The sequence below is a fragment of the Diadema setosum genome, chromosome 1 (assembly GCF_964275005.1).
Source record: "Diadema setosum chromosome 1, eeDiaSeto1, whole genome shotgun sequence".
Taxonomy (NCBI): Eukaryota; Metazoa; Echinodermata; class Echinoidea; order Diadematoida; family Diadematidae; genus Diadema; species Diadema setosum.
Window position 1 is genome coordinate 47,083,795 of NC_092685.1, and position 17,726 is coordinate 47,101,520.

General features: G+C 38.0%; 1 protein-coding gene across 1 annotated transcript; it reads right to left on the reverse strand.

Annotated features, from left to right (window-relative positions):
• Positions 1-12,395: 12,395 nt before the first annotated feature.
• On the reverse strand, positions 12,396-15,269 carry LOC140241526 (5-hydroxytryptamine receptor-like). Its single transcript, XM_072321297.1, has 2 exons — positions 14,379-15,269; positions 12,396-12,683 (listed from the first exon to the last, which is right to left on the reverse strand). The coding sequence occupies exons 1-2, from the start codon at positions 15,267-15,269 to the stop codon at positions 12,396-12,398; spliced, it is 1,179 nt and encodes a 392-aa protein (XP_072177398.1).
• Positions 15,270-17,726: the final 2,457 nt, after the last annotated feature.

A 17,726-nucleotide genomic window follows, 5' to 3' on the forward strand; every position in this document is an offset into this window, starting at 1 on the left:
TGATAAAACATGTATGACTTTGTACCATTCAACGTGTACCAAACTAACACTCTCGTGAGTTATACTGCTGCTTGTGAGTTACAGCATACTGGAATTGCATGTAGTTGTGCAACACTGAATACTGCAATGTTAACTTTCTCAACACCTTAACCTTTATGCAATCATGTCATGCATACAGTACAAACAATACACTTGTACCAAAATCATGTGGTTTCCTCGTTAGAACACACATGCAACATAAGTCAATTTTTACACTGTCATTATTAAATGATTAACCTGTGTACAACGATTATAAAACACGTCATCTCTTTCACAAGCAACTGCATAAAATCCAACTGTTGTAATCATATACATCATATTACCTACAACCAAAACATCATATTCCATGATATGCGACTTACATATACCTGTACACGTTGTGTCAGCATCTATTGAAACGTTTAAACACCAACAAATGTCATATATCCTACTTATGTGTCTGAAAACTTTCCTGTCAACACACAAAACACCAAGAGTATGACCTGCCTGACAAAACATCAAATGAACCTGAATGAGATATACTTGATGACAACCTGTGTGTACACCTAAACTTAATAAGTGAGTGTATACCTGCCTGTATACATCCTGGTATAACACAGTTCGCTTAAATACATGCCTGTTGGTATGTTGGATCAACTGTGAAATACTGAATACCTTCGCCAAGGCAATGATTGAGGTATGATAATGAGCAAAAGCTTTGTACATGTATAACTATATAATTTCTGTACCTAATACAGTATACATGCTAATTAAATCCAAAAAGCAACATCCAATAAACTTAGGGTGTATGCCACAACAAATTTAACCAATACCTGTACATGTACAAGTATGAAACTTCAAGTACCTGAACTGTACCTACATTACTCGATACACCACATTCTCTATACAAACAGCGACACTACCTGTTTGAAATCAATTTACCAACAACTCACATTCTTGACAACTGTTGATGGCTAGCATAACTTAAAACAGCCTTCATAGTGTATTCTTTTGTTGAGTGACTCAAGCACAATTATAGCTTGCTGTGTTTCCTTATTAACACAAACATGTCTGAAGATACTTCCATGTTGTTATTTACACATTCAAAGTGCCATTCATGCTGTTGGCATCACAATTATAGTGTATGCAAGATGCATACATGTACCACTTGTACATATACATGATGTACACACACTGTCCTGTGTACTTGCAAAACAAAATTACACCTGTTGAAAGTGTTACAAACATAAAATACATTTGCACAAATGTTGCATCTGGCAACAAGACAAAATACTGAGATGTCTCAATTAAGCACGAGAAAGGGCGTCTGCGACAATGTTTTCCTTTCCGCGAATGTGCTTAATGTCAAGGTTATACTCCTGTAGGATTAAACTCCATCGCATCAGTCTCTGGTTTTTGTTTCTCATTCTGTTGACGAATGTCAGTGGGTTGTGATCAGTCCACACAACAACGGGTTGAGTTGTGCTGCCCACGTAGACATCAAAATGGCTGAGCGAAAGAATTAACGCAAGGGTCTCCTTCTCAACGGTAGAATACTTCCGCTGGTGCGCGTTGAACTTCTTTGAGAAGTAGCAGACCGGTCTGTCCACTCCATCGTCATCAGCTTGCATCAGCACGGCGCCTGCTCCGACATCGCTGGCATCGACAGCTAGGCTGAAGCCTTTCTTGAAGTCCGGCGCTGCCAATACAGGACCACTCGACAGGATTGCCTTCACTTGGTCGAAGGCAGACTGGCATGCTGCTGACCACTGGAACTTCACATTCTTCCGCAGGAGATCAGTCAAGGGCGCCACAACATCCGAGAAGTTATGGCAGAAGCGACGGTAGTATCCGGCCATGCCGATGAATCTCATCAGCTCCTTCCTCGTCTTGGGAACAGGGACATCTTGGACTGCTTGGACTTTAGCCGCTGCGGGACGAACTCGACCATGACCAACGACGTGACCAAGAAACTGCACTTCACTATGCCCAAACTCACTTTTCACCAGGTTAACTGTGAGACTGGCCGCCGACAACCGCTTGAACAACTCCTTCACCGTTCTCACATGGTCATCCCAAGAATCGCTGTAAACCACCACATCATCGATGTATACCTCACAGCCATCCAATCCACAAATCAACTCATTCATCATGCGTTGGAATGTAGCCGGGGCGTTTTTCATCCCAAACGGCATCACGGTATACTGGAAAAGGCCCTTTGAAGTTACAAACGCAGAAATCTCCTTTGCTCTCTGTGTTAAAGGTATCTGCCAATACCCTTTCAGTAGGTCAAACTTGCTTACATAGCTCGCTTTTCCAATACGATCGATGCAGTCATCAACTCTTGGAATAGGGAAGCAGTCCGATTTGGTACATGAATTCACCTTCCTATAATCCGTGCAAAAGCGATATGAGCCATCCGGCTTGGGAACTAATACACATGGTGAACTCCATGCACTAGTGCTTGGCTCTACAATGTTATGTTCTAACATGTACTCCACCTCACTCTGCAAATGTTGCATCTTCTCTGGGTTAGCACGATAAGGGTGCTGCTTGATGGGATCTGTCTCCCCAACATCCACATCATGTTGCACCACACTTGTGCGACCAGGAACATCTGAAAACAACTCAGGAAAATCTGCAATGATCTGTTTCACATCATCTCTCTCACCATGGGACAAATGACCCAATTTCCTGTCAAGATCACGAAGTGCATCCGAGTTCTTAAGCTTCACACTTGAACACTTCCTTTCTAGTTCAGCACATTGATCATCTGTTGTGTGATTCAACTCTTCTCCAACCACACACATGAATGGCTTCACACTCTCACCTGCACTTCTCTCAACATCAGTTTCATCTACAGGCTGAGACTCATCTCCTACCTCATGTGATTTTGACGCTGCGTTTCTACTTACTTCTACATCATCCATCTGACAGAAGAAACTCCCTTCTAGACCGATATCCCCTGGACTAGCCTTCATTTCAGACTCCTCTGATTTTCTAGACATGGAACGTGTGACTACACAAGCTGGGAAAACTTCAGGGAATTCCTGAACCAATGCAGCTGTCTCATTTCCTTCTTTATCCAAAGGGACTGCACTGACCACTGGAATAGTCACTTTGTCTCCTGCAAGATCATTGCCTAATATCAATGCTACACCATCCATAGGAAGTGACTTCCTAACACCAAGGCTCACCCTTCCTGAAACTAGGCCTGACTGCAAATCGACTGTGTGAAGAGGGGCCTCAACGTAACCTCCTTCTACTCCTTGTAACAGTACACTTGTGCCTGTGGACGACGTTTGCCCAAAAGGTAAAACACTGTCAAGAATCAATGACTGGGATGCACCAGTATCTCGCAGGATGGTAACCTTTCTAGCTTCATCACACCCTACCAATGACACATAGCCTACAGAAGTGAATGGTTCATACTGAGACTTAATCTTGTCTTGATCAGCCGACTTAATCACACTCTGAACTTGTTCACACCAATCACCTGTCGATTCAACCGAACGACTCACCAATCCATTTGGATGAGACTTCTTTTCTTTGTCTTTTTCCTGTTTTTTCTTGTTCAGAACGGGACAAGTAGACTTCACATGCCCTGGTTGCCTACAATGGAAACACACAATAGGCTTCTCAGTGTTCCTACCCTTCTTGTCAGTCTCATTTTCTACCACTAGACCAGCCTTCACCTCTGTCTTACTGCTACGATTTGTCTTGCCAACATTTAGACGATTAGGAGCTGCATATTTGCTTCCTACATACCTGTTTCCATGACTACGGGACAGAGTATACTCGTCAGCCATTGTACTAGCTACCGACAAAGTTTTCACCTTTTGTTCCTCGATATGCGAACGCACCTCTTGAGGTAGCGAACTCTTAAACTCCTCTAGTAGCACAAGTTCCCGCAAATCATCAACAGTAGCCACGCCTACTGATTGCAGCCAACGAGTGAAGGCAATTTCCTTCACTTTTGCAAATTCTCTGAATGACTGTGAATCTAGTTTTCTACTATTCCTGAATTTCTGTCTGTACGCTTCAGGAACCAAGGCGTACGCGTTCATGATTGCCTTTTTTACTGTTGCATAATCCTGAGCTTCTTCGCGCGAAAGTGAAGCATAAGCATCACATGCCTTTCCCTTTAACTTAGTCTGCAAGAGATGAGGCCATTTTTCTTTCGGCCATTCCATGCTATCCGCCACTTGTTCGAAGTGCAGGAAATATCTATCCACATCTCCTTCATCGAACTCAGGGACCATTCTGACATTTTTGGCGATATCAAAATGCCCACCACTGACGCTTACACCATACTCTCTCTCACCGACTTGACGAGCCCTTTCTAGAGAAACCCTCTCTCTCTCTAACTCAATTCTCGCTTTCTCAAGCTCAAGCTCTTTCAGACGTACTTCTACACTCCCTTGCACATCACCAGGGGGACTACCTGATATGCTACGCAATGCCTGGAGGGGAAATACTTCTTCATCTACAAGAAATTTAATTGTCTGCTGCGTAATCTCTGACTTTTTCATTGTACTCTTCACAGCAGGAACCTTATAGTTTTCTGCAACACGCAACAAATCAACCTTTTTCAAGGTTAGCAACTTCTCAACTGTGGGTGAATCCACAAACTTCTCAATGGAAAACTCTTGATCTTTCTCCATTATGCACCAATAATGTACAGTTAATAGTGCAACAAGAAAACCTGACTATCACCAGCCAGCCAGCTGAAAAACTCTTTTCAAATGAAGAAAACCAGTCGCACTATAAACAATAACCCGTATGCTATACCACACACGACCCGACTGGGAATAACCCGTATGCTACACCACATACGAACCGACTTAAAATAACCCGTGTGCTCAACCACACACGAACAACAATGGCATTACCTGTGTGCTAAACCACACACAAACCACCGTGGAATAACCCGTGTGCTATACCACACACGAACCACCGTGAAATCACCTGTATGCTAAACCACATACAAACCACCGTGGAATAACCCGTGTGCTAAACCACACACGAACCACCGTGAAATCACCTGTATGCTAAACCACATACAAACCACCGTGGAATAACCCGTATGCTTAACCACATACGAACCGCCGTAGAATAACCCGTATGCTGAACCACACACGAACCACCACGTACGGGACCAACGACCAACGTTTGACCAACGTTTCCACGCAAACACTACACACGCGCAGCGTATAACTGGACTAAACCATCCTCAACACTACGCACGTGCCAAATTAACCCTTTCGATCCCGAAAGAAATGCGAACGTGTACTTCCCTCACGCAGACACAGAAAGACGACCGATTTACATCAAAATGTATAACATATCACTCCGCGTCCACACACACACTACGTACACTACGCCATAAACGCATCATGCTTTCTCAAATCGTAACACCTGCACATACAGTAAACTGTAACAATCACGATGCAAACTACATACAGTACTGTACGTAGTTGCGCGACGCGACGTAAACTGTATCGCGATCGCCCATGTCCACGACATAGCATAGAGTGCTACACCACGCTACTCACCGAAATTCATCGGCCAAGCGAGAACGAAAAAACACTCCTGGGATCATATCAAGCCCGACCAAATCACCTAAGTCCGCAGAAACCCTGCCGAACTCCTGTGACGTGCCCCCAATTTGTTACGGAGGTTAACTTGGCCTAGCGAACCATCATAACCACCAAAATACCCAGACTCTCAAACAAGGTGTTTGGTCGATCTCGGTCATCTTGTCGAACTCTTTATTTACATATTCCTCCGCGGAACAATCAAGTGCCCAGAAATGACAATACAATGTACCTGTATCCATAACAATGTATTATACATATGCCCCATATATATATATATGTATATATCGATATATAGATATGGTATCACGACATTTGCTCCTGCTCCTGCTATAATAGACCAAGATATGAAGAGCTTGCTTCCAAAAAGCGTTAAATCCATTGAAAAATGATGGATATAGCGCCTTTTGGAAGCAAGCTCTTCATATATATATATATATATATATATATATATATATATATATACAAAGAATGAATGTTTATGAGTGCAATGGACAGAATATTTCATGAGGTGAAAGATGAAATGATCCATTCAATGAGGCGCAGCCAGGAGGCGCAGCCGAGTTGAATGGATCAATAATTTCATCTTTCACAAAATGAAATATTCTGTCCATTGCACAAATGAAAAACATTTATTATTTGTTTTACATAACACCTTAAATAGATCCTTGAGAGTGCTCACTGAGCGCTTTACTAGCGCGCTGTTGCATGTAAACGCAATCGTTTTACATGCGTAGTGTGCCTGGCTCTCGGCGTACGTGCAATGGAGCAACTCCTGTGGATCCAAGATTGCGCGAATTATGACGTGATAGTAAAATGGAACGAATGATCAATAGCAAACAACCAATCAAATGACAAGGATTTATCTAGGTTTTATATAAATATATACAGATTATGATATATGTATATAAATATTATAAACTATATGATTCTATGACATTTGTTTCTGCGACAATTGCTCCAATTAAATATTGTGCACCCTAAGCCAATCATAAATTCTACAAACAAACATAACCCTAACCCCAATCCTAATCCTCACATCAAACTTAACCTAAAACCCTATAACAACCGTAACCCTAACATTATGTCCTTGGAGAAATAAAACCGGAGCAATCATTGCAGCAGGAGCAAATGTCGTGTCACCATATTCATATCGAATTCATTGTTAATAAATATTACCTATCATATTTCTATGAAGTAATTCAGTTTGAATCCAAACACTTGATTCCACACTATCTATAACTCTACCAATTTTATGATGTTGGTCATTTCGTGTTTGCAAACGTTACCTGCATCATTGCATTTATGTTGTGTGTACCTAGTGATAGTAAGTATACACTGACACAAACACATACATATGCTTTTGAATACTCTTAAATCACACATCTCCACATATAGTACACATTTATTAAAATAATGCTAATTATAGTAATAATGATAGTAAAGATGATAAATAATAGTATTACAGCATTACATTGTAATGCGCCAATGATCTAGTGACCAATTCTGGAGGAGTATTACTAGAATGAATTACATAATAATGTTATAATATACGGGAGAAAGGGAACGCCCATACACTATACATTGTATATATTTACGTTTACACATAAGTATGGCTGTGCACATCGATATTGTTCAATGTCTGCTTGAATGCAAACGTACGTGAAGATGAGCATGTGAAAATACAGAACGCTTTACTCTTGATTTTATCTAATGAGATTTTGATGTGTTGCAAACTCAAAGACTTTGTTTTAGTGATATGATAATGATAACGAGAAACTATTAAATGTCCAATACACAAATCTAGGATGCAATCTCTTATTAGCATATAAACACAAGCATTCAAACAAAATACACGGTGAAAGTTGTGATAATTATAAATGCTAACACACAAATGCACAAAGATTTATACCACATATTGTTTATTAAGTGTTATTTAGAGAAAAACTGGGCCATTAAAGCTTGTACGTGCGTGCGTTCTTGCAATCATGCGCTAATATTTGTCCTGATTCTGATAAAGCATATTGGAATAGCACGTTAGATAAGTTTAAACAGTGTTCCACAATAAGCAATTCTAAAAGGACGTATAAAATCTATCTTACAAATACAATAACATGCAATATACTGTAAAATTACAGGTAAGTTTAATTGATTGCCTGTTGTTCTTTTATGTATAGTTTGTTGTTGTTGCTGTTGTTGTATCTCTTTTTATTTGTTAATGGTGGTCATAAAATGTAACAAGACCAGTAAAAAGGGAATTAGCCTTGATAGGTGAATGGCTTTTGCTAACTCCCTACATCTCCTGAGCTTTCTCGTGTCAGATGACACGATGTCATCTGACCTTATTTCCATCCATTTCGTGTAATACTTCGAATTATATTTTACATATGTTTTTAACGTGAAATATGATATGATATTTATATGTTGTATTTCTGTTTATTCTGTATTTTGTGATGTGAAATAAACTTGAATTTGAAATGTAAAACTGTAGAACAGTACATGTCTCAGATATGTTTTCTTCAGTAACAGTCTACCACTGTCTTGTCCTAAATATGAACTTTTTTATTAGAGTTTACAATTTTAAGTTTCTTATCATATCATCAAGTCATCTTATCATCTTTTACACAACCTCCTACAAACTATACCTAAATGGGCTGTTCCGCTGTTTCCATTGCTCCTTTATATTCAATTTTTTTTTTTTTATAGAAGAGAATCTGAAATTCTTCGAAGATTTATTTCTAAGGTCATTGCATCCTTGCGATAAGACAGATTATATTGTAGAACTCCCGTCTAGAGGATTTTCATATATGGACACAATTAACGCTTTAAAGATTCATGTAATTTTAAACGGATATTCTTTTTCGCAAATTTTCACTGATTCATTTCAGTAATTATTCTGCATTCACAAAGTCATACGTATAATCATATTTTTGGGAAATCCCCTGTAGCACATAACTAAAGTATAACAAATAATTCTTTGGACTTGAAATCTTGTTTACAGATCGTTCTTGAGGTTAATACAACGGTTATATTTTTCCACTCATTCAGAGTAGCCGTAAACACTAATGAGTGAAAAGGACTGATGAGTCCCTACAGCAAACTAGAAAATAAGAAAACAGGAACGAAAGAACAAGAATTTAGACTCTAACTGAGAAACATTAAAAACCGAAATATCTTCATCAAAAAGTTCAAACAGATGTGGGTGAAATTCATCATACTTTTGGAATGATCTATCACTTGGCCTACTCCCATTTCGTCTGATACCCGTTCAGTCTCAACCTATATGGTCTAATCCTGTTTCGTCTACAACCAGTTCATCCAGTCACCATTTAGTCCAATTGCCACTTAGCCTCATGACCAGTTCTTCTTACCAGTTAGGCTATGCCCATTTCGTCTAATATACATTTGGTCTATTGCCACTTGGTCTATAAAACATACCACATTGTCTAATCACCTGTTCGTCTGTTATTCAGTTCGTCTAATTCCAATTCGTCTAATATCCACTTTGTCTAATTACAATTTCGTCTAATTGGCATTTGGATTTGGATTTGGATGATTCCGCCCACTATATCCACTTCGGCAATTTATGGATTATTCTAATAACCAGTTGGGCTACTTATTAATTAGTCTACTGACCAACTGATCTAATGATGGTTTGGTCTAATGCCCAATTGGTGTAAATACCATTAATCAGTCTAATGTACATTTCGTCCAATGTTCACGTTGGCTAACTACAATGTATCTAATGTTTACCCGGTCGATTTCAGGATTTGGGCGGTTGCGTTTTTCCGATACGGAGATCAACGCGAGGAGTGCAAGTCACAGAGAAAATAATTATCTAGAATCTATAGCAGCTGGTTGCCTATAAGTTATACATATTTTCATAGCCTATTTCACTGTGCATGATTGCTACACAACTTTAGAATACATGTATGAAATATACATCCACCGAGGAGGTTGAAGAGATGTACTTTCTTTCCACCTCCCTGATGAGACATTGTGTCTGCATGTCTATGATTAGTGAACCAGGGAAGAATGTGTAGGCCACCTTCTTGACTGAACATTACACGAGGGAGATCCTATCTCCTCGCGTAATCATACCTTCTATCATCGTCATAGCGCGTGCAACTGAGTGAACCTATATCTAAACATGACACATCACTGGTGACGAAAATTATCTGATAGTAACGTCAAAATGATTTTGCAGTGGACTTCGCTCTTCAGTTAAACAGGGAGAAAGTGAAAAGAATGCACAAAATGGCAACTTCTATAGCCATCTTGTTAGGAATATGCATTGATTTTACACTACATGTACTAAACTTTGATGTCCGGAGACCAAATGCCAAATTGCGCTAAAACTTTCCACAAACCAGGCACGTATATTAGCCAAATCTAAGGCGGTGAATACACACAATGGAACATGCAGTAATAGGTGAAATCTCAATTTTATTTGGTAAATATACCACACAAGATAGGCACTTCAACGGCAGCCAATTCGGTGATAGAAATGTTATGTATTATTTGCATATTGACGACGGAACAAGAGTATAAATAACCCTATTGGAAATTAGACCGAATGAAACTTTGACTAAAAGGTGATTAGCCGAAACGGTATTTAAACGAAATGGTAATTGGACGAATCGGCTGGTGGACTAACTAGAAATTAGACGAATGGGTGTAGACTAACTGCCCATAAGACCTGATGAAATATGCATCAATCGGGCAGTGAACCAAGCGGTAATTATCCGAAATGTTGATAGACCAAATGGTAATAATAGACTAAATGGAATTTAGACGAACTGACAATGGACCAAATAATATTAGACGAAATGGGAAAAAATCCAAGAAGACCAAATGAGTTTAGCCGTAGTGGTGTTAGACGAACTGGGAAATAGACCATCTGATAGTAAACCCATTGGCAATATAAACCCTTTTGGGCGTCGAGTGCCAAGCTCAACATGCCAATGAACACTCTTCAAATATTACAATGTATAAGGTTTTAAGATTTAGAACTAAACCCCTATAGACATAACCAAATCGCCATTGCACTATATAATTTTCACAACACGTATCAAGAGTCCACACGCATACACAGAATAGAAAAAATACAATTTAGGTGTGACTTTCTTCCCATCATTTCAAGAGCAAGGCTGGTAGCTGTTTACTGTCTGATACGAACCCTCGTGTTAAGATATATACGTCTCCTGAACATTTCCTACATTTTTTGCTGATTATGTAAGTGCTAATCAATCATACATTACATGACCAAGAAAGTCTTCTCATTGAATCCTCCATTTAGGTTCCGCCAATGTTTATGTTCAATGCATGTTAAAGCCATTGATATATTTTAAAAGATAAACTTGATTTTACAGTACTAGGTAATAAACAAAGTTAAAAAGTTTAACTGATATGAATTAAAACATAATATCTGTACTGCTAGTTGATTATGAGTCATTGGAAAACCAGTTAAAAGTTATCCAGCGTAGTTGTAAAGGGGGATTTTTTTTTTACAGCTATTTTGATTATTCAAAATCATTATACAAATTCCAAAAGATAAAACTCCATTACTAGGTTTGGACATTAGGGATACTTGTAGACAGAGAGATATGAAAGTAAATAGGTAAAGTAATGCAAAGTAAGTATCTTCATGAGATATACATACTGAATTATATGTATTTTTTCGTTCTTAGAGCGAGGAACATGCCAGCCTGATTCATCTGAAATTCACAATTAACGCAGACGTAAAAATACTTTACCTATTCATTAGACTTGATAAAAAGGTTTAAAAAGAAAGAGGCAGATGGTTATCAAAATTCAGTTCAAACCAGGTTTAAAAAGAATCCTTGGATGGTGTTCAAAAATAGTTATACTACATCAAATGAGTTTCTTTCCACTAAAAAAAAAATTAGTGAGAATATAGTATGAGAATGAATGTGTATTATTTGTATCAAGAAAGCTTCATGAAATAAAAATGTAAACTTGATATGAAGGTTTGCGTACGTGGAGTGTGTGGGAGCGAGTGTGTTCCACTTCTTTTCTAGGAACCTCACCCCACCAGCATCTGCTTTTCTGTAGGTTTCCTCACACATTATCTTAACTATCCAATATGAATAGGACATACTCTAGACTTATTTAAATGCATTCTGTATCCCAGTCTGGACGTCCCAGTCAAGCTTTTCATAGCTTATGACGATCCACCCAAAATGTATAATAACATGTTTCATGTACAAACTATGTACATATTTGTGAATAATGTATGTATACGCATTTTGTGAATAAATCAAATCAAATCAAATCCATTGAATCGTTATCTTAAGTTCAGTCTGTACACACAGGATTTTTCAATTTATCGTTGCTATTCATTGAACTGTAAATGGATGTTACAAATGTAATTCGTGTTGAAAACTTGATAAAAGAAGGAGTGAATTAAAAAGTGGAAAAGGGTACCTTACACCCAAAAAAGGACAAATAGTTTATCAATATCAAATTTTAGTTCAGACCAGGTTTTCCAAAAAGAGAAATAATCTTATGATAGTATTCAAGGATATACAATGGATGAGTTTTATTCTATTTAATTTGACATGTAGCCTCTTTCCTAGATTACTCATAAACACATATCCCATATGCACATTTTCAGTTGCATGAAAAATTAGTTATAGTTTCACTATTTATTTAAGGACGCTTCATTATGAAACGTTTTATGGTTACAATTAACCACGATGTTATATACCATAATATACCCTGTACCACAATGGTGCAAATTCTACTAGATTCAAAAGCTTACTTTTTTGGAGATCTATCCTTGCAATGAATGAATAACATGTCTTTCAGTGTTGACCTTAGAAGCGGCTGGCTCACCGCATACGAGATCGGATTCAGAAGGCTGTTACCGGATGCCAACCAGGTGAAAAAGAGCCTTCCCGGTCGGGGTAGGCCCTGCACGATGAGTAGGGGATCGACGGAATAGATCAAACCGATGATGCTCTGAGGTAACCAGGCAACAACGAAAGACAGTACGATGAACAAGAGGGTTCGTGTTGCTTTCCGCATTTCGGCAGCCGACTCGCGCTTTGATGGCGAAAAAGGGAGTAAGAAAAAGTATTTTGGAATTAATTTTGTCAAATAACTAGTTTGATTTTCAGCATTAACAAAAAGCTTAGCTTGGAATTGTATTCTTGCTATGTGATATTATTTGTTTTTGTAAATTATAGTTAAGATTCATTTTCAAAAGCATTGCCTTACACTCACTGTTTAATTATTATAGCATCCATGTCTAACTCAGAAATACCTGATCAAGGCTTAAATGCGGTTTATGTCCATGCGTGTATATAAACATAACAATATATATTTTGGAGCTGCATTAATGTTCATAATTGAAATATATTACCCATTAATCAATAGAAAATAAAACCTATTAAAAACATATTGTACTTTTTGTATTTTGTCTGATCATATTCAAATAATCGAAGTACATGATTTAAAAAAAAGCCACATTCAGGATTTTACTGAAGCATAAGGAGCATTAGTTTTGTTTTCTTATTATAAAAGCCAAGCATCTATTGTTGATTGTAAATTAATAATTCAAGATCGTCATAAAGAATTCGTAAATTATTGAGCTGACTTGCCTCTCTTCTTTAACTATTGCAAGATCTGAAAACAAAATCAGGCTTACATGTCAATGTATATATATATATATATATATATATATATATATACCGTATGTCCCAAAAAAGATTACAACGGGACCCTCCGCAATGATAACTTTAAAAATAGTGAATCAATCCAAATATAATTTCAGGGTAGGAAACCAAAACTCATTGCCCACATCTTACAGAAAACCCCATTCGATTTTCTTCAGTGGTCATAGAGAAACGAGGAATTTTGCGGAGCATGTCAGGAATCTCTTCCCTCCAAGTTCTGTCTATTGTGTTCACACACAAGAGCATCGAAGTGCTAAACTTGGAAGAATCAGACTCATGACATGCTTTACAACAATCCACATTTCTCCGTGACCGCTTAACCAAATTGAATGGGGTTTTCTGTAAATAGAGCTAAGATGTTATATTTTAAGACTCTGAAGTAGCATTTAGACAGTTTAATCATATTGGGTGTTATCAATGCGAAAATCTGATTGTAATTTTTTTAGGGACATACTGTATATATGTATGTATATGTATATATATATATATATATATATATATATATATATCTATACCATCAAAAATATAAGTGAAACCAAGTCCATGCTCTAATAACAAAGTTTATTTTCGAGCGATTTGCTCTTTCTCAAGTGGTCTTGAGAAAACTTGAACAAGAACACTTGAGAAAGAGCGAATCGCTCGAAAAATTTGTGTGCCGAAATAAACTGTAGGTGATTACAATGATGAACTTGGTTTCAGTTTCATTTTCGATATTATTATTTCACCAACACGTGGACAACATACTCATCATATATATACGTACGTCAGGGCAGTAAAAGGCCTGGGGCCTGTTTAACAAAGATTGATCGTAAGAGTGATCTTACAATTGATGCGATACAAAAAAGGTTGCGCCCAATTTGCTATAAAATCTGTGCTTTCAATTAAGCCTAGGTAACTTTATGAAATAGACTTACGATCAGTATTGATTTTACACTCAATTCGCTGAGTTATGCTCAATAAATCAACCGTAAAATCAATTGTAACTATTCATGAAACAGGTCCTATTTCCGTAATTATGGCGATTGTAACTGTTGTGAAAAGAAAAAAAAAGTTAATTTCTTACAACTGGTTTCTTGTCGGTTTTTGGACTTGCTTGCTTGGTGCCCTTCCGTGGCATATCTCGTGCAAATTGTTTTTCTCCGACCGACGCAACATCCATGTCGATGGCTGAAGCATTCAGAGAAGACGTCGTGGTGTCCATTGGAATATTTGTGACTTCTGTACTGAGATTATCGTTAACATCGAATTTCTTTTCGACAAGTTTCCCACCTCGTGTTTTTCTGATCTTTAGATATATACGAAGATAGAGAATGGAGATTAAAAAGAAAGGCAGGTAGAAGATAACAACGACATTGAGTACGGAGACCCCTGGTATTCTGGCATATTTATTAACGCAGTGACGTCCGTTGTCAAAGTTGTCGATGAACTCCCAGGCTGTGATGAACATCATCCAAAAAGCAAAAGCAACAAGCCAGGCGAGGGAGTTAAGAAACAAAGCCCTACGTTTGCTACGAGTCATGAAATGGTTGATGGGGTCGTAAGTCGCACGATGTCGGTCAGCGCAGATAATCACGACGACGAAATTAGAGGCGTTGAGGAGCGACCGACTTATCCCACTTATAATCTTACAAAGGTCCTGGTTCAGGGGATAGTAGCCGACGTGGGTATGGAGAATGCTAATGATCAGGCGCAAACCAGATAGGAGATCGATGATGGACAGGTTGATGATAAAATAGTTGTTGTATGTGCGAAGTTTTTTGTTCACGCAAAAAGCTGCGAGAGTGAGACAGTTTGCGACAATGATGCAGGCCGTGAACAGGGAGGTCCAGAGGAGACCGAAAATGCTGGAAGAGTTCGACCCTCCAGATTTAGTGTGTATTTCACTCCCGGTTGAATTGTCGAGAACAGTTTCAACCCAAAGTGTAGGGTATGTCTGTACTGTTACCGTGGTCATATTTACTCTGATTATTACGTTGAGAGAAATAGTCTGTCTCCGATCTGGGAAGATTTGACTTCACTATGTCAGTAAAAAACAGCGTCAAATCATATATATATCATATCAGCTCTACAAACAAAGTGGCGAACGCTTTAACTTTGTATGCTTATTTGTCACCTGACACCCCAAAGTACCAGCTCAGAAGTTCACTTTCTAACAATGATGTATGAATTTTGCTAGAGGAAATAGAATATCAATTGAATTAGGCACGTGGTGCAAGGCTGTGGTGACAAATTGATCAAAGGTTATAAAAGTGGTATATTGTACATCAGCTGCAGTGACTCTTTGCACGAGCTGTAAGTGACACAAAGTCACAACGTAAGAATATAAAAACAAAATTCTAAAAAAAAACAACAACAACAACAACCCGCACTTGATTGGCTGGTAGATTGACACAATCGCGTGACTGAAAAATCATCATGACGCTTTTCAATGGCGCCTGTACATCGCCATCTATACGTAGATAATCCAGGAGGTGACCTCACCTCCCTGGGTTTTCTAACCTCTTTTGTGCCAAGACTTAAATATCATCGTTTTTATTCTTATATCTGCCGTTTTTTAACTCGCCTAGCTGCAAAGGGAACTCTGAGTTTTCTCTTCCTGTTTTTATTTTTTCAGTTTGTTTTCATGACAAATGATGCACTTTTGATTTTCAGAAGATGCTCTGAATACTTGCTGTTAGTTAAAGTAGCCATATGTCCAAAGCGTTAGATATTGACTGGCATATCCTATACCTGTATGATGGAGGGCATCATTCGCTAGATTAGTTGCTTTAAAAGAGCCACAATGAGCATGAATTTACCTTGATGCATCTACTCTCCCACCATCATATAAAAAAATAACAATCGTGATCTCTTCTTCTTTTTTGGAATGAAAAAAAAATATATATATAGATATCTTGACACTTTTTCTTTCATTAGTTACTGTTTATTTCGACTGGCTAGTGGGGAATATAAGTTTAAACCAGAGTGTCTGACATCCATTCAGTCAAGCATTGGGGAGTCGTCGGCTTTCATGTTCTATAATCATAAAGATATAATGTCAACTACAATGATCAATGAACGAAAGAGGGTACTGCCTCTTTTGAACAGGTGTACAAAGGAATAGAAATCACAGCAGGTACGAACGAAACCCTAACTCTTTCACACACTTTTACTCTGCGGACATTGTCAGAAATGACAATAAGTAGACTGAGAATCTCTATCACCTCTTTGAATATGCTGTATCTGAATTAAAAAGAAAAGATACCCTCCGGAATTACTTGAGGATTTTGTCATTCGGAAAACACAAGTAGGTAAGACAGATCGAGAAAGCGCCATTGCTTGGATTCATGCATATGTTGACCTTATCGACATTTTTTAGCTACGCAATTCTTTCCCAAGAGTAAAATACTGTCAATAAGAATAGAGAATGTATACGTGTGTGTTGTGTGTGTGTGTGTGTGTGTGTGTGTATGTTTTTTTTTATCTATGTGGTCATAAGAGGCATAGAAAGGGAAGTGTGAGGAAAAGGAAGAAACGGTAGAAAAAGGGAATCGGATAGTTTTGTATTTTGGCTGAGTGCGTTTGTGTGTGTATGTGTGTATGTGTGTCTGTGTGTGTGTGTGTGATACTGCAAATACCCAGCCAATTGAAAGTTTAGAAAGCGATCGAGAATGCGAGAAAGAGTACATTCATTTATTAATGCATATTTTTGCTTAACTTCGTTTTATGACACGACCCGTAATTTCGAAGTGGAATACTTTTCTACCAAAGAGATATGTCGTTTTAAATCAAATAGTTGGTTGATAGTTGCTTTAAAGGTGATGTTACACCGCATGTCATGAAAATGAGAGAAAGCAAAAAAAAAAAAAGATCAATGAAGGAACGAATGCGTGGAATGTCTGACAGAAAACCAATGGTAACACTTTAATGCAGTATTTATGTAACAACTAAACAATGAGGTATGTAGAAAAACATACAATGAATAACTCGTGATTTTTGATGATACGAAGTAGTCGCGATGCAACATAAAGTAATACATGTCAGTCGATGGTTCTGATTAGAGACGATTATGCCGAATTTGTATCAAAGTTACATCCTCTTTATTTCATAGCCAGCTATCAAATTTCCAAATGGTGATTTTAAAAGTAAGAAAAGTAATTACATTATCACATTTTTATTATGTTCAAACCTGATGAACAAAGCGTTTTGAAACACCAATACCAAACACAAGCAGCAATGATTCCTGGCGCAAGTGAAAAGATAGAAGAAAAAAAAACAACGAATCAACAAGCCGGTAGCCCACAAAACGAAGTGACAAGCGAACGGAAATACGCATGCATCACTTGCCAAGATTTCCGGCATTTCGCCATTAACATGATTAAGTTAGTCTAATGAAAGCCAGTGTAACTGCTTTCTCCATATTTTGTTAATT